At 36.8% G+C, this 19326-nt stretch overlaps 1 protein-coding gene and 1 long non-coding RNA gene across 6 annotated transcripts in view; one reads left to right on the top strand and one right to left on the bottom strand.

The window, feature by feature from the left end:
* Positions 1-325: 325 nt before the first annotated feature.
* Positions 326-13757, bottom strand: LOC145687117 (uncharacterized). 5 transcript variants are annotated; one of them, XR_014131664.1, is made up of 4 exons: positions 13743-13757; positions 12318-12536; positions 5725-5811; positions 326-456 (listed from the first exon to the last, which is right to left on the bottom strand). It is a non-coding gene; the product is annotated as an uncharacterized LOC145687117 (long non-coding RNA). The 5 variants fall into 5 exon arrangements; XR_014131661.1 differs by lacking the exon at positions 13743-13757 and adding an exon at positions 12961-12975; XR_014131663.1 differs by lacking the exon at positions 13743-13757 and adding an exon at positions 12920-12934.
* Positions 13758-18888: 5131 nt separating this feature from the next.
* The window catches only part of Taf5 (TATA-box binding protein associated factor 5), a 48863-nt gene continuing 48425 nt past the window's right edge, over positions 18889-19326 (top strand). Inside the window, exon 1 of the mRNA XM_081760572.1 lies at positions 18889-19120. Within this exon, the coding sequence (XP_081616698.1) occupies positions 18983-19120 (138 nt within the window). The 5' untranslated portion in view covers positions 18889-18982. The remainder of the gene's footprint in view (positions 19121-19326) is intronic.

Raw genomic sequence — 19326 nt, 5'->3', positions numbered from 1 at the left:
CTGAAGATTAAATAATTCAATTCGGCATATTTATGGCCAAATAAAAAAAAAAAAAAAAAAAAAGAAGAAAGAAAGAAAAAAAAAAAAGAAACTACTGATGATCTGATTCACCTATCTTTTAGCTAGATCACATTGTTAACCTTAAATCTCGACACTCCTGCTAAGCTCTACCAGATAAATAATTTTCTTTGGGAAAATTACGGTACTGCCTTTTCCACAAAGTTTTCTTACACACTGAGCTTGCTAAAAAAATGATTTTAAGCACGAATTTCACATATTTTGAGTGCGAACTTGCACACTGTTTAGAGGGAACACAATAAGACACTTTCTTTTTCCCCATTCTTTTTATTAATGTAAAAGGTAGATGCATTTCTCTGTTTCAAGACAAAAATTATAGTCCTTTGTTGAATTACTTCCGAATCCACTTCCGAAAAGGCTACACTCGTCTCTCAACGGCTGAAAAAAAAAGAAAGAAAAATGTTAAGTCAAGGATCCAATACATTCTTAATACTAAATAAGCACATCTATAAATACAGATATAATCTTTTAAATTTGTGATTCACTTTACCTAACCATAGTAAAGTTGTTCCATTTAAAAACATTTTTCGCCAGTAAATGCGCCAATATACATACATACAATATGTGCCTACAGACTGAAATCTAACCTACATAATGTTCAAATTTTCCTTAAGAACTTGACATTTTTGAAAATACAAAAAATTCCTGTCAAATAGCTGGCGACTTAAGGCCTATAATCAGATTGTGTAAAGATTCCTCTTTTCCACAGCCTACTTATACTAGTAGATTGCTACCACTATGCAGTACAAAACTGTGTTGAATGGAGTCGCTCAATCCTGACATTTGCATGCATTCAGAACCAAACAAGGCTTCCGTTACGCACAGGCTGCCTTCAGCTTAGGAGATTGCATTGCATACAAGAATTAATGCAGTATGAAATTTTCGTAAGGATTAAACTACTAAAAGTACATAAAATTCAGTTCACAACTTTGCTTCTACCCAATAATCTTTCAGTAATGAAGTGGATACTACTAACACTTTGTTTTCAATTTTTTTTATTATTTTAACGAATTCGAAACAACCAGTGTATACTGTAGTCAATGTAACATTGCTACTAGCCATAATTCAAACATACACAGTGGCCCAAAAGTAGGTATACACACATGCATCGATCAAGTATGACATTTTAATTAAGTTAATGAATTTTTTCCGAGCTTAAGGCATAAGTGAAAATAAATCAACCCTTTTAAGGACTTTGGTACAATTTGTACCATACGGGTGTTTTATGGTACTTTACGTGGTAACTCTCCTATTTGAGCTTTTTCGCCCGGGCTTTGTTTTTCCATGTCTAGGTATTGTAGAACACGTTACGTATGGCTTCATGCCTTCCTGCTTCGAGACAGGTGATGACGTCAGAACTAAAAATTATATTTTAGTTTGTTAAGCCAATTTTCATTATATTTTGGCGGGCTTAATTTTGCACCTAGAAGACTGAAATTTTGCACAAACATTCAGTTCACCGAGTGGTATTTACCAATTTTTTTTCCAGATCTGCGTTAGCACAAGAGGGATCCAGAGAGGAAAAAAAGTCTCTTATAGGGATATTTTGTTATCAAAAAATCTCTCGCTATATTTACGCTTCAGATATATGTGAATGGTACAGTCTGAAAAGCAGTTCTATTCTGAAGACAATGGTGGGTGAACCATGATCCTAGGGTAATTAGGGATGTCTCAGGAAATTTTTACCCAAGATCCTTCTTTATACGGGAATTTGGGGTATTGTGGGTATACATATCTATCTATCTATACAAACATATATAATGTATATATTTTGAGGGGCTTACTTTTGCACCTAGATTGGAATTTTGCACTCCACTGAGTAGTAATTATCAGATCTGTTAACAGGGGGTGTCCACAGGGGCAGAAAGTTTAAAAAAGGAATATGATAACCAAAAAATCCGAGATTTTCCCCGCCTCAGACACACGATGGAGACATGTGAATGGTACAGTTTGAAAGGCAGTCCTATTCTGAAGAAAATGAACGAGCCATGATTCTACGATGAATCTAGATCTCAGGATTTTTTTTTTAAACCTGAGATCAGGGTCTTTAGCAGAAATCTGGGGTATTGCGGGGATTGATATTTTCCCGTCCTTACTATTCAAGATAGAAGCTTGAAATTTGGTACACATTTAGTCTACCGAGTAGTATCAGATTTTTTTCAGATCTCTACGTTTACACAGGGCCGTTCCAGAGGGGCCGAAACTAAAAAAATCCCGGAAATTTTAACTTTCCCCTCAATTTTCCCTCTCCTGGTATATGGTATGGGCATGTAAGTGGCACCTTTGAAACCCTGCTCTATCCTGAAGAGAATGAGGTATGAACCATGATCCTAGGATAAATAGTGACTATGCAGTTGCTGCTTGACAGTAAAAATACCCCAAAAATCCAAGATCTTAAAAGGGTTAAGAAAAAATAATGAAGAAACTAAATTAACCTGTATGTATAAAAATAATGATATAAAATGTCATAAGCCGATTAGTACGGGACTGTATACCTACTTTTGGGCCACTCTGTATATTAGTACCTCAGCGATTTTTACAGAACGCATCCCTGGGCACCCAAGAATGTAAAATTACTGACATGGTATCATTCATTGGTCTAGTTACTTTCCTTTCATTCACAAGCTTCATGTGCAAAGTTGATATTCCTGAAAAGCAGGTATCTATTCTGTAACTAGACCAATTCGGAAGTATCATTCTAATATGTATACATACACGTGAATTATGTCATTTAAGCAAGTGAACCGAAATTTCACACTCATTTCTTATCTCTAGAAGTCTCGTTTAGTGAAGGCGCTGAAAGTATGCAAAATCAAGATTGGTGTAACCAAACTAAACCTGTAGGTTCTAGGGACAGTTTTGGAAGGGCAACTAATAAGTGCTGGGTGCATGTTACAGCATGCGGAAATACTCGCGCAACCGAACCTACAAATGAATACGGCTTGCATAAGAATTTAAAGTGCAAAGAACAGATGTCAATCGTCCTACCGAAGGTGCAATGTTATCAAAGTTCTACACGTTAAAAACTAGTGGTGCAGAATAGACAAGTTCCGCGAGTACTGCAGACAGTTTCAACCGCTGCTAATATTAAAGACTGAAATACTCAACTGGGTAAGTACAAGACTCAACGCAAAATTGCCATATCCACTTGGAACTACATGCGTAGTCTTAAATTCAAGTGGAGTTTCCTGAAGGAAACAAAAGTTGACCGGTGCCGGTAAAATGTAATGGTAAGAATTCAGGACACACCAAAACATTTTTGTTAATACCAGCTCAAATGATCCAATAGCGATGCTTAAAACTGCTGTCCTGGCACCCCTGGAATTTCCACATCGCCCTATCATGTTTGGTATGAGTGACTTTTCCCCTCCAAAATGATTTCCCTGTGGCCCATAGGAATTAATTCAGTTTTAGCATAACGTCTCACGGTAATATCCTTTAGGCTAAAGAAACAGCATAATAACTGAAATTGAAAATTTCGTGCTCTCCCGAAATGAAACCTGATACCACATGCACCAAAGGAGTTCACGCTAAATGGCGAGGAGGGCTTACGAACTGTAGCCTTGAAGTTTGAATAATTTTCTCCAGATTTACAGGCTTCTCACTCAACTACGACTATGTGAAATATACTTCAAAACTAACCATTAGTACACAAATGTTCAGTTCAATAACAATCAGTAACAATCTCCCCTGCACTTTCATCTTTGTTCTTTCAATGTACGTGTTTACTTATTAAGTACTATAAAATAAAGCTACCTAGTCGCTGGCGTCAAGTCTAGGCGATGAGTAAAAAGACACCCTACATGTGATACCAGGGGGCAACATTGTAATCATGTTCCTTTCTATAGCCATCCATCGTAACTACTACCACGAAGTTTATGATTGGCTTCTCTCTAGGTGACCTTAAGCATAACAGATTAGATTCGATACAAATTTTCGCATGGTTTTAAGCTGCCAAATAAAGTTTGCCCAAATTGTGCAGCAAAAGGAGAAACAATACTCCCCGCCTGGATATATTTTCCGATAGTTACGGTATACGCTTCAGTGAAATACTCGAAGTGACAACACGGTAACACACACTTCCAAATATCAAGTAATTTGTATCGCTCAAAGAATGAAGTTTAGAATTTCACTAGGATCAGAACGTAAGCAACTACAGGGTGGCCCTAAAGTAGGTATAAACTATCGTACTGACCACTTTATTGCATTTTACATCATTTCTTGTCTGTTATCTGTTCTTGATGTGTTTTTACTTATATCTTAAGCTCGGAAGAGCCGAAGCAAATAAACCCATAAACCAGAATGTTACATTTTATCAATGCAGAGGTTTATACCTACATCTGGGCCACCCTGTATTTAGCGGGGCGCGGACAAAATCCAAGCTAAATTCTGGCAAGGCGGACAAAATCCAAGGAACAGTATAATGTGCGTAGCTGTGGTATGTGCCTGTGAACACTAATTAAATTGTATGTTCGTTTCTTTCTTCAATTGTCATGCATTCTAAAGTTTTATCTGTAATTCTTCAATTTATTGAAATATCTCATTTACTTTTAAATGACTGAAAATCCAATAGAATATGTAAGTGTCACAGTAAGCGTGCAGATGAGCTTTAATTACTCATCCATATGAAAGTATGTAAAAGTATTATACACTGTTTTGAAACAAATAATTTTGACACTGATCAAATTTTCGTCAGAAATGATCAATATGTGAAATATGTACGGTAGTTGTAGAATGCCGAGTTTTTCTTTTTGTATTCTCGTGTTTCGCCTATATATTCTAAATAAGTGAAATATAGATGTAACTATCAAGATCAAAATATGAATATGGTAATGGTAGAATGCTGAGTATTTTTTTTTTTTTAATTCGTTGCCATCCACCAATTATTATGTTTGAATGCTATTGAAGTGTGTATTTTTAATAATGTAACAATGTGTGTGAGTTAAATAATGTAAAAGTGTTAACTAGAAAATCGAAATGTGAAAATTTATCTAGACCAACTAAATGAATGTATATTATTGGTTATTTTCAAAAGTGTAACTGATGTAAATACTTTGAGGGTCTAGAATTAATTTTTTTTTTTTAAATCTAAATTATATCTTTTTATTTCTACTTTAATTCTCAATGAATAGAATTACGTAAGTGTACTCGTTTTAAGACTGGGCTGCTTTGCTGTTATTTGTTATCTCTGATTCAGCAAGTCAGTGCTTTTATTTTCTGGTTATTTATGTGAATATACTCTTTTCAGTCAAAATATTTCTGATCACCCTAAATTGGATCCACCTGGGCATGTCCTAGTAGTAGCCAGAATATTTTATGAATAATCCGCATCTGCACTCTTACTGTGTCAATCTTTCATATTTTATTGGATTTTCAGTTCTTTAAAAGTAAATGAAATGTTATTTCAATTAATTGAAGAATTACATATAAAACTTGAGAATGCATGACAATTGAAGAAACAAACAATTTAATTAGAGTGTTCACAGGCACATACCACAGCTACGCACATAATACTGTTAACTGGATTTTATCCCACACTCGTATTTAGCCCCTCATTTTCCCCTAAAGCTAGTGGGGAAAGTGGTAAACTATAACGCCATGAAACTACTTACTATAGGATCCAAGTTATCTTAGCCTATAACTTACAGAAATGGAAAAGGGAACAGTCTACTTCGACCTTGCCCTCATCTTCCTTCGCTTTCGCTTAAGCCTGCGCATCCTCTTCTTCCTCCACTGAAAGAGAATACTAATATTACAGTAGTTGTAACACTAATGTACTTGAGGCCGCTGGACGAAAGCCTCAAGAATTTACATACAACCCACACACAAAAAGATTAATTCCCTTAGGGCTTTTTTGTGCAAGACAGAAGTCTTCCCTTATGGACAATAATAATTCGAATCAACTTTGCAAAATACGAATTACGCGTTCATACGCCATATAAAGCTTTAGAAAAAGAATTCGAAGCTAAAGAAACCACGACCATTTTGGGGAAGACGCAAAGCACTCCGGGAAGTATGCCCTGTAGAAAGTGGCAACAACTGTGTGTGTATCACCTCACTAACATTGATTTTGTACTGCTCTGACTTAATTTCAGCTTTGACAGACTTGACAACAAACAAGTCCTACACGAATTACAAATAATAAAACTACGTACCTTCCCATATGAGTTAAATAAAATCAAAAGAGCTCAGGAACGTGATTTTATCAATTCTTTACTACACTTCCAATCTTTACTAAAGTCTTTCCAGCCTTAGAACAAAGTAGACAAAGCGAAATGTATTACTCCGCGGCTCACACGTGCTTCGGCAGCGAGACATGAACAGCAAGATCGTCTGCTTACTATCATCGCATAATTTCCAAACTATAAAGTTGTGGTTGGTTGGTAAATAACGCACCGACACTACTACCAATTTGGAAATATGTAATTTTTTAAATGCGAGTGAAGTTTAGTATTATATTGCGATAGGATACTAGTGCAGCGAGAACCAATCACTGGTTATCAACCCACTGGTAGTCAGGAAGGTCTGTTTACATCCACTTTTTCCTGACACTGGAAAGAGAATATACTTGTCGAAAATCTTACAGAACAGCTTCCTCCATCTGTGGACAGGCATCAGAGCAAAAACAGATCGAGATGTGGTAGGTTCCATCTCTGATAACCATTCAAACGAAGTGGTTCAAATTAATACACTCCCGGTTTCAACGCTTAGCGCATTAGAACCAAAACATGTAGCGGGAAAATTTCTTTACAAACTATTTGCGTCTAAAGGCAAAATATCATGACTACCCCGAACGCTCTGCCGAAACGGGAGGTGGTTAAGATTTAATATTACTTCCAGTTTCAATATTGATTTCCAGTGAAACTATTTTTTTTTTTTTTTTTTTTCAATGATTTCAGCGTTCCATCTCCAATAACTCCAAATTGAAAGTGGTTCAAATTAGTCATATCTGGTATAAACGTCTATTGCCATAGAACCAAATAGTATTAAATAGCGAAAAGCTGCTTTCTGCAAACTAATCAGGGTGTCTAGAGAAGACTACCAAAACCAGAAATGGTTGAAATTTACTACTTCACGTTTTAATACTGATTAAAAAAAAAAAAAATAAATAAATAAATAAAAATAAAGGTGCAGTTCTCTGTAATAGATTCAGCTCCAAGAATGGTTCTATCTTCTCCGTTAATCATCTATTTAAAGCGGTAAGTGATTCAAATTAACGATTTCCGGTTTTAATATATCGCCATGTAACATAGCAAGTAATGACAGATTCGGCGTCCGAAGAATAGGTTATATATGATCTCTCAATTGCAACCAACAGTTAATAGATGCACTATATTGAGTATTGATTTGGTCTAGGAATTAATTCGTGCGGTTGGTACGCACACATTGAAGCTGTAGTACAAACACAAAATACATAAATACCTTAAGAAAAATATTGTCCATCGCTAGCCACCACTTTCGCCCATCTGTCAGGCAATGTACGGATTCCGTGGCGAAAGAAGTCCTCATCCTTGGAAGCGATCCAGTCAGAGACCCATGTTTCGATATCTTCTGAAGAAGTAAACCGCTGTCCAATCAAATCGTTGTTCATGCAATCGAACAAGTAGTAGTCTGGCGAATACGGCGGGTGGGGTAAAACTTCCCATCCAGCATTTTCTAAATAGGTTTTGACCGGTTTTGCGACATGTGGGCGAGCGTTATCATGTTGAACAATAAGTTTATCATGTCTTCTCCCATTCTGGTCGTGTTCTGGCGAGAGCTTGCTTCAAACGCATTAATTGTCGTCGATAACGTTCTCCATTCATAGTTTCACCCGGTTGCAGCAGCTCCTAGTACACCACACCTTTCATATCCCACCATATGCACAGAATAACCTTTGCACAGTGAATATCTCGTTTTGGTTGTGATGGACCTGGTTCACCTGGTTTCACCCAGGCCTTTTTTCGTTTAGGGTTCTCGTAATGGATCCACTTCTCATCACCCGTAATAATTCGATGCAGAAACCCCTTTCTGCTCTGTCGTTGAAGCAGCAATTCGCAAATGGTTTTTCGTCTTTCAACGTCTCTGTCTTTCAATTCATGTGGAACCCAATGTGACATCTTTTGAATCATTCCCATGGCTTTCAAGCGTTTGGAGACTGTTGTTTGATCAACGCCTAATGCTGCTGCAAGTTGTTCCTGCGTTTGACACGAATCCTGATCGAGCAATGCTGTCAACTCTTCGTCTTGAAATTTTTTTGGCTGTCCAGCTCGCTCTTGGTCTGCCAAGCCGAAATCACCACTCCTAAACCGTGCAAACCACTTCTGACACGTTCGCTCAGCTAGAGCATGGTCACCATACACTTCCACCAAAATACGATGTCTTTCAGTCGCACTCTTCTGCATGTTAAAGTAATACAGCAGGACACCCCGCAAAAACACTATCAGGCACAAATTGCGCCATGTTCACTTAACTACAAACTGGTGTTGTTGACGCTTTAATCCACTGCCCTATACTACGAACGATACGCGATGACAGGGGTTTGCAACATGTGTGGATATACGGAACTGTGGGACGCTCCGTTTGTTGCGCCATCTCTTGTCCACCCGCACGAATTAATTCCTAGACCTACACCATTTTTATTGTTTGGAAGTCTACCGTAGTTTCATTCTAAGGTTATAGTTAAGGAGCCGCACTTCCCATTTAGGGAAGGACGAGAAACGCCATACTTTCAGGAATTATTCATTGACTATCTAGGATGTTAAAAAGTAGGTAATAGACTGAGTTCTTGCCCTTGTACTTAGGGTGTTTAGGTAGTGAAACAGTAAGATGTATCCTCGTGCACGGGAGATGAGAAGTAGCTGTTCTTAACTATTACCCATTCTAAAATTAAACTCACTTGGTAACTTGCATAACAGTTATTTTCATGCACTTTCTCCCTATAATATACTAACATGCACGATGTATTTGGTGATCAGTGTTGCTAGCAGTCATGAAATTTGCGAGAAACTTTTTAAGCTGATGTTACAAATTGCTATTGAAATGTCACCCCATACACTTAATATATCGAAGATTTATTTCGACGTTTTAGCACATGCCATGTCTACAACTAATACTCGTGACAAATTTCAACCCAAATAACTTAATTGCACTCTTGAACATATTCGTGGGCACTACCTCAATTTCAGTGGCACAGATGTCACATTACCCACTAATTCCAATGACTATTTATTCTATCAACGAATATTTGAGAATTCACCGCAATTGATGCTCATCGTGTAACGTCACCTATATGTCCTTCAACCCCAAGCCTCCAACTAGGGCCTATCTGCAAATTTTCCCAAATCCCGTTGCCCTTTAAGTTCATACACGGTTCTCACTATTGAGACGTCTACTCATGTCTGTCCACATGAACACAGGGCAAGTTTAAAGAAAATTTACACGCAAAATTTAATCTTAAAAAGGAAAATCCGTAATTAATGCAAGCAAAGACCATTTATCATTTGTGAACAGAAACTTGGCTAGTCCATTGCGCAAAATTTGAGTCACACGCACTCCTCAATCCAAAAATGATGGACGTCAATATCCCCCACATACATATGAGGGCCCACTCTGGCCTTTGGTTTAACAGATTACACTACGGCATAAAATTTCAAAACCAGAATTAGGTTCAGAATGAACAATTTTAAATTGCGCAATTTATATCAGTCAGTTACTTTCGCGCGGAAGAAATTTCGCAGCCTTAAGTTTATGCAAAAATCATTCCTACTGAGCACTGGTTACAAGCCCTAAATGCCTAGTCGCCCGTGGCGACCAGAAATTTTGGGCCCTGGCTAGTCACTAAAAAAAATGTACTGCAAAAGTACCTCGTACTAATCACCTACTGGTTGTGTCTATTTTCCGTACAAGCAAAAGAGTTGAGCTGTGATGGGGAAGTGGGCCCAGAAGTAGGCAAAACTTACTGAAGCACCTAATTTAAGAGGTTTTCGTTCCCATGAACGAACATTATTATAGCTTCTAGAATGTTCACTTTTAGCTTAATGCAATGTACTACGATTACAGATTGCACCAGAAAAACATTACTGTTAGGTCAGTTACACCTTACTTTACTACTACTGACAAATTGCCAAGTTGGGACATAGGCACCCCAGGTGTCTCCCGACATGGTCACACGAAAATCAATGTAGTCGACATTTGGCACACACATGTCTGAAAAATTAGGCTACCTTACTACCCAACTTCAGGGAAATCAAATAAGCACTTCCTGAGATATCACTGGCCAAATATTTTTACGGATTTTCCCAGAAATGTGATTTTCAAATAAATGTCCCTGACATGTGACATAGCACTTAGCCTATTCTTTCCTTTTCAAAACGGTATCTCTCTAGCTCAATATTTACGGGAGATGTGATGAACTGAAGACAAGATTCTTTAAAAAATTTCCTCTTACTTCTGCACAGTAAATAGGGTATTGGTGCACCACATTTTGGAAGATTTACAGGTAAAATTCAATACTTTGTACGCAAAAAAAAACATTTCTGCAGGCGACAAAATTTTATATAAATACAGCTGATTTTCGATATACAGGGTTAATTGGGCAAACACATTACAAGCGCGTAACAATGGATTAAATACGTGAGTGCATATGAACGATGACACTCTCCAGGGGCGGTGTATCTCTGCAGTGTATAGAAGCTGTATTTTGTAAGTGCAACGTTAGTAGAATGAAACGATGAGAACTGCTATTGAAAATCGTATATTTGCTAAAACCCACTTTTCAGTATCCTCGCTTACGTGTATACCCACCATTGCTGACACGCCAGCTTCTCCCTGCTCCGGCTGTTAGAATTTAGGGCCACCTCGCACAGGTTTGTTGTTGCACTGGAGTTCTTACGCCATGCATCCGGAGGCCGTATTTACACGCAAATCGATAAAGAACCATAGTTTTCCAACATTTATTTCTTGTTGCCCCCCTTCAATTTTATCTATGCCAAGTAAGATATTTTCATGCCACCCAGCGCAAATCTTACGACACAAGAAAAAATAAATAATAAAGAATAACTTTTCAATTATTTTCAGTGGTTCGCCAAAAATAAACCTGCACGGTATATAGAACCTGTATCATATGTTCACAAGTAGAACATTACTAGTATGAAACCATAAGAGCCAATGAAACTTGCACCGTAATCATCAAAACCATCCTTTCACTACCCTCGCTTACGCACATACCCACCATCGCTGTCTTGCCCTGAGTCAGACAGCATTCATGCTCTAGTAGCTTCCTAGCACTGTAGTTTTAATGTCACACGCCCGGAATCCTTATTTATACGCAAATTGTAAATTTCCAACAATTACTTCTGGTGTTGACGGTTCTAGAACACTGGTCCCCCATTTTCTGTCAGTAGCTAGGTTGGTTCCTATCTGCACCAAAATATTCCATTCACACACTATTGTCAAGCGAGCGCGAGTGAGTAAAGCGGGATAGAGCCCCGCAGAGTAGGCATACGTTATTCTGTCTATATTACAGCTCAACTAGAAGGGGACGCGTTCTATAACCTTGCCCTTGCGGTGGCCTCCTTCAATTTTATCTATGCAGACATATCACACCACCTAGTGAAAACCTTTTATTAGATAGTAAGGGAGTGAGTGCAGTATAATTCTTCAACAATTCCATGTAGTGCGCCAGTAATCTAGTACAGAACGGCATATTATGAACCTGTACAAGATTGGTGAGCACATACAAAAGTATCCGTAATGTAAGCCTACTAGAATAAATGATTAAAGAACTTCCTTGCATTTAGCGTGGTGACTTTCATTCTGATGTATTGGAACTAACCTATCAACATGAGTAAAGAAGGCACGAGACTAAATGAATAGGCCAAAGGAACTCACTGCACCATCAATCTATACTGCCGTTGTGCGTCTACACGTAAGAATTCATGTTATCGTACTTCGAAGCTAATTTCTTCGAAGCATGGATGTGTACCTTTGTAAGCAGGGTAGAAGTCTCTGGGCCCTTAATTCAGTATCTAATACACTACGATACCAAAACTACGATTAAACTTAAAAATACACAATGTATTTAGTACGGTCTGAGAAGACTACAGAAATTTAAGCATTATTTCAACACAATCCAAAATTAAAGCATTATTTCAAATTCAGTTTCCAGAGATCGTTACTTTAAACACGTTGAAAGTTAACGTGATCCATATGATAACCACGAAATCAAATTGTAATATTTTAAGCAATACATTACTTACCTTTGCTCTCATATTTAGGATTTACGAGAATATAGATATACAGAAATTTTTAATGTTATCTATGCCTTCAAACTAGAAAGGCATTTAAAGATGCCAACAGATAACGCCACGAAACTCCGATCACACCTTCTTCCTACGCCATCCAGTTCTAGAGGAAGTTCTATTCCATAGACTTCACAAACATAGGGATACCAGTGAAAGCAAGTGCTGTGCTGCCACCTATAAAATATGGGGAAATCTTAAAATATATACATCATTTATTAATTTTTGAGGTTAAATTAATTAACATAATAATAATATATTTCCTCAAAATAAATCTGAATTTTTAAAATGTGATCACAATTATTTCTTTAAGAAATTATTCGGTTATGCTTTTATTATAATACAACATAAATTTGTAAAATTTATGGAAGAAATATTTTATTTGAGAATATCGGTTTATGAGTCTATTCAATGCCAGAGAAGACACAGTACTTTATTCCAAGTAAATAATATAGAGTACTGAAGGTGTGAAGTAAGGAAATAACGATAAAAATAGTATAACAAAAGGGTAACTTAAAGTACTTTTACGCTGATGTACTCTTAGAATATTAGGGAAATACATAAAGTGTATGTTGCAAGATCCTCTCTCTCCTGCTTATACCCAAAGTCGCTGATGTCGCTTCCTACAAGCGCAGTTCCACTACTCCGGCCCTACTTTAACTCGGCTATTCAGCTTTCGTGCTTTGAAAATCTAGCCCAGATTGGATTGTGTTATATATTGTCCGCCTTATGCAGAATCGTTTTGATAAATGATTAGCGTCATACTAAAAGCCTGACTACTGCTGGAAGCATATGTTAGTCGAACTCTTTAGTATGGTACTAATCACGTTTCAGAATGACTGCATAATGCCCTGTAAGGCCGCACCTCCATTGCATCCGAATGCGACTGCGAACACGAATGTGAATGCGAATTAAGTTGCAATGTCTCTTTCAAACCTTCAATGTGAAATATTTTTGCTTCAAAATTCATATCTCAAAGTTTTTAGAGCAATAATAATAATAATAATAATAATAATAATAATAATAATAATAATAATAATAATAATAATAATATCTATTAATTTCCTTTCAGTGCAAAATAGAGTGAATGTCGCCCCTGTTATTATTATTATGCTTCTGTGGTAACCGCTATTTTCACTTTATAATAAATTAACTAAATAAAATTAGAGATTGCAAAATCAACCAATTTCTAAGAAAATTTTCTCCATAAGTGAAAAAAACCGATTTTTGCTATTTCAAACATATTAGTCAATAATTACATGTATTCGTAAATTCATTATTTGAGGAACAAAGAGGAAATATAAATTGAATAAAAAGTTGTGGTTCGTGTATTAATTAAATTTTCATATTATAAAGAAAAAACAAAAAAATATATATACATACCTTCCACTCCAAGTTCTTTACTTACAACTCCCCATAATTTGTTTCGACTTATGGTTTGTGGTAATCTGGATGAGCTTGGATCCACAATGGAACTTTATCAAAACACAATTTATTAAAACATCAACATCTATTTCCATTTTTATTTTTATCTCCGCACCTCGCAACGTCGTCCGCCAGCACGCAAACAAACTTTTTTCTCTCACGTAGCGCTCAATTCCTCTGCAGACGACTCTCCATTCGCACGAATTCGGACGAATAATCCCAGCATGTTTTCGCATCTTTTCGTCGGTTTTCGCAATTCGCAGGTCGAAACTAGTCGAGGCACTCCAATTTATTAGGACTAGCTCGGGAGAGGAATGCTCCCGGAAGTAGAAACGAGAAACACAGTTGTGATTGGTTGGCGTTATCCACTTCTTGCCGCGTTGCAGAAATAGCAGAAATCAAACGCTTGCTGCTGTCGGCCTTCGTTTCCGAGTGGGCTAGTCCTATATGCTAGTAATAAAAGTCCCTTTCGGCGCGCGTTCAAACCCGGCCCGAAGAGTTTTTTTTTTACATTTTTTATTTTTGTGCAAATAAGTAATTGTAGTACTTATGCCCTTGTACTCCATGATATAGGGCTCGTTTTGTTACCCTTGTACTTCATGATATAAATTTTGTGACCAACTTAAAACAACTGCCTAGGATAGCGCGTAATACAGTTGGCTAGAGTAGCGCGCGGAGAAACGTACTTCCGGGAGTATTACTCTCCCGAGCGGGTCGTAATTTATTTACAAATGCTGGGAAATTAGCATTCGCATTCGCAATAGCATTCGGAAGCAATGGAGGCGCGGTCTAATTCTTATAATGTCCGAACGTTGTAATTATACCTATAATCATGGGCGGCGATTAGGGGGAGAAGGGAGGGCAGTTGACCCCACACTTTTTTGAAGTGGCCCATTAGTTTCATATGGAAATGTAAAATTATTGCATGTATTACTGGTTCATACAAAAAAAAATATGCCATATAATATTTGCTGTTACGTTACTATGTATTGGTTATCTTTCCATGGAGTTAAGAAAGCTACAAGAATTACGTTGTGATTGCCACGGAAAATGGCCCAAAAATTAATCTATTCTAGCTCAATTCCAGATTACTTTCATTTCTACTTAATATGTTAGTCGGTTCGATATAAACCGTGGGACGTAAAACTCAAAATTTCATTTCATTTCGGTTCGATATATTAGTCAGCCGCTTTGAAACTAATTGAGAGAACATTTTACAAAAGAAGAAAAGGTTTTCATAAAGTTATTCTTTAATTGCACAAAGATTGACAGTTTCTAATATGTCTTTCCTTCTTTCTGATATTAAAGAATATTGATTAAAAAGAGAGTAATAAGAAACAACTTGTACCTTTTCCACTGTTTTGCAGTGTAATATACAAGTGAAGTAATGCGTTTAGGGGTGTACGAGTGTATATGCAATTAAATTTAGTGAATTCAACATAATTCTAGATTTTAGGATTATTTTGTATAACTGGAGTGTGGAGTGATTCTAAGTATTGTTGTGTTTTGATCTATTCCAAGACAGCGAAAACTGCACCTAATGGCAACGAACATATTTGGGAAGGACCTTGGTGGCTCAGTGGTAGTGCGTTCATCTCTGGTGCGGGAGATCCTTGGTTCGATCTCCGCTCAAGCCAAGTGACCGTTCTCCCACTTTCTTCACTCCACCATTACATTCATTTTTCATTATCACCCTCTTAATTAGCCTAGCCGGCGTAACAGTGGCACGTAAAACTGAAAGATTTTAATTTCATTTTAACATGTTTCGGGAAGCTGCAAAAGTGCTTCTTTAAATTTTGTACATGTGCTTGTAGTATTTACTGTCTTCCTAAGAGTAATAACATATATTTAGATGCATGTGTGGAATTAAAAATAAAAATTGTTCATTAATCCCCAGTTTCTATATAACTTTTTTCAAAACAAGCCTCATTATTTATTACTATGATTAATATTATCCTTTCTATTTATTTGTTTTGCAAATTTGTTATTAAAAATCTATCCTTACACCTTCGTTGTTTAAGAGTACCAAGGGTTATAGTACCTACCTGTGTTGCTCTTGTCAATTTACTTAATAAAATATAAAATACGATGTATGGTATTTTAACTGAAAAAGATAGTATCCTATTAGTTTTGTAACCTTTCGTCAAACAAAGTGTTAGAAACAACCAGTAAAACTAACACTGATATACAAATATTCAGATCATGTCTTGCCCCCCACTTTTAACGTCCAATCGCCGCCACTGCCTATAATGGTGAGGCCTTCCTAAAACGATTCTGTAAGAAGGGAACCCAGAGTGCAATGTATGATCCTGCTCTTAACACCGTGCTTCTCAAAGGTTTAGAATTTAAATAGCATAAGGTTTTAATTTTAGTTAAAACCAGGAGTGGGACATTGGCAGTGCCGGATTTAGGTTTGATAGGGCCCTAAGATATTAAAGAGGGCCGTTTATACATCAAGCTTTAGGGGCTTTTTATACTTCGAGCTTTCTTTTTCAGTGACATAGTCGCCGTTTTTTATCTTTGAATATATGCTATATGCTAATTTATGGACCTAATGAATATCTAAATAGAAACAAGGGGCTATTACAAGCAAGGCTGGAAAACAGGTACTCCAATATAAGCAGGACTGGATATCAGGGGCCTCATTACAAGTGGGGCTGAGAAATACAGTCCTGTTACTTGCTTCATAAAAGAATAGTACATAACAATATAAAACATCATTCTTTTATGTGTATTTTATCTTATTTGCTATTTCTTGTTATTTGGAAATTACATTAAAATCATTTTTTCTTTAATTTTTTGGGCTCCCAAACACGTTAGCATATAGTTTGTTTAGCTTACGAGAAAATACGGCACAAGATGTGAATACCATTTAGCCATACCGTCGACGCAACTCTAAATTTGAGATAATCGGCATAGCAGTTATAATGACCGTTAGCAGATTTGCGTTACTCACTTTCTCGAAAATTTTGAGGAATTAATGAAAGGTAATAATAATTATAAAAATCATCTATATTTTTAAACACCTTTGCGATCAATTTAATTGCTGGCTTAATTTAGGTGTACCATATTTTGCAAAATTTGTAGGCAAATTTTCAGCATTCTGCATGGTAAGCATGTTTATCAGGAACAAATTTCTGCCTTGGCAGAATTAAATACTAAGTGATACAGTTGCATTTTAGATATGCAACTGTAATGTTACTGGTGAAAATCATTAGAAGTACTTTACGACGGTTAAAATATGTAAGTGCACGTGAAAACTGACTGTATTAGATACTATTTTCCACCACCGGAGTATTTATATACAGTACGGAAAGCTATATTTTATGTTTACAAAGTTTAACGCTACTAGTATGAAGCAAAACAATTGCCAATGAAATTAGTATCTTCGGGAAACCTAAGCGTTTTCACTACCCTGGCGTAAGGATTCACAAACCTTCGTTGACATGCCTATTCCCTTTGGACGCAGCCCTACGCTTCCGCGTGGGCCAACAGCTTCACCTTGCTGTCTTGATTAGCTAGCATGTGCGCATTTTAGTTGCCAGCTAGCACAAGTTGTTTTTTTGAATTGTACTTTTATTGTATACTAGACGCTCCGTATCAGTGAGAACTGTACCGTCAGATCTTCAAGTTCCCTAATTTTAGCTTTTAGAAAATCGCGTTTCTTTGTTCTAAAGGTTTTGAAAGTTTCTCGCCTGATATCTGCGAAATTTTGTGTAGTTATTTCATCGGATTTTGTAGCCAGCTTAATTTTGCCTGTCTTCTCTTCTCTGTTAGTATTATGCATTTCTGGTCGAACCATGGTTTGTTCCTACGTATTTCCGCATGTCCCAATTTTTCTTTCGCTGAAATTGTAATGCTATCTCTAATTTCGATCCAGGTATCCTCAACACTAGTGCACTCTAAATCTTCTAGAACCGAGAATCTATTCGGTACTTCTATAAATTGGATCTCTCCGTTTTCGGACAATGAATATTACCTTTATTCAACGTTGATGCTTTAATAAATTGTGTTCCATAAAGTATCAATAAAGTTCCATTGTGGTGCCAAGCACTAGGCCCGTATCCATCGGGGGGTCTAGGCCTGCCCCCACTAAATTTTGGCTGGCCCCTTAAAATTTTCACGGTAGACTGGCAAATGAACTATAATATGGTTGCATCAGGCCCCACGTAACTTCAGCCGGCCCCCCCTTACATTTTTGGACTGGCTACAGGCCTGCCAAGCGCATCCAGATTACCACAAACGACACGTCGTGAACATATTATGGGCAGATGAAAGCGGAACTTGGAGTGGAAGGTATGTATATTTTTCTTTGTTTTATCTTTAAAACGTTAAGATTTAATTAATACACGAACCGCAATTTTTATTCAATTTATATTTTATTTTTGTTCCTCAAATAATGATTTTACCTATACAGTGTCGTATTTAAGGGAGCTTTCGGGCTTAAGCCCTCCCCAAAATTTTATTTACTATCCTAAAGTGAATTAAAATATCTTGCAGAATTTTTTACATTTCGAGGAGTAAAGTTAGCAAAGACCCCCCCCGAAACATAATTGTAAACGCGCCACTGCGAATACTTGTAATAAGTGACAAATATGTTTGAAATAGCAAAAACGGTTTTCTTTTCTCTTGGAGAAAATTTTCTTAGAAAGTAGGATGATTCTGTATTCTCTAATTTTATTTAGTTATTTTGTTTTAAAGTGAAAATAGTTGTGGTTACCACGGAAGCATAATAATAATGGGAACAAAATTTACTCTATTTTGCACACAAAGGAAATTATCATTTAGTCCCCCGTGAACTTTCCTTCTTGTTGCTCTAGCTGAGACAGTAAGTTAAATTCTCCCTCATCATCTCTTGATAAAAATATGTCATTTATCCACATTCGTCTTCTTCGTGCTCTCAAGACTTTAAGCTACGAATTTTCAAGGAAAAATATTGCACATTAAAGTTTTGAAAGAAACATTGCAACTTAATTCGCATTCGTAAAACTTCGGATCTAGTAGAGGCACATGAATTCTTCGCATTCGAATTCGAATTCGCAATCGCTTTCGGAAGCAATGGAGGCGGGATCTACTGACTTTGTTTTCGCTTCTTTAATTTAATGAGAGAGACGTGAAAAGAGCTTCAGAGATGATATGAACAAAAGACAAACAAGGAGCGCAGAGGGGAACAAGTTATTTGTTGTATTTGTGTAAATATGTCGAGTGGTGGAGGTAATCCAGTATTGACGGGAGCTGTAAAAACTGAGCCTTCTGACAATGCAAGCTCAAAACCTACAACCGATAAAAACACACTCCTGGCAGTGGTTCAGTTACTTAGAAAATATAACTTAAAGGTACTATAGATCGGAAACAAAATTAAGTTATATTTATTCTACTCTTGTAATTTGCTAGATGGCAATGTAAATTATTTTTGGTGCATGTTAAGTTTAAATACACTACAGTTTGGAACATTTACTAGGTAAATATTTAGCAGAAGGGATCCAGAAATAAATAAAGAATACAAAGTTACAGGAGAATTGGCTTGATGCAAGTACTTAGA

The sequence above is a fragment of the Thermobia domestica genome, chromosome 1 (assembly GCF_964235325.1).
Source record: "Thermobia domestica chromosome 1, izTheDome1.hap1.1, whole genome shotgun sequence".
Classification (NCBI taxonomy): domain Eukaryota; kingdom Metazoa; phylum Arthropoda; class Insecta; order Zygentoma; family Lepismatidae; genus Thermobia; species Thermobia domestica.
The sequence above is the reverse complement of the archived record's forward strand: the minus strand, read 5'-3'. Positions and strand labels throughout refer to the sequence as shown.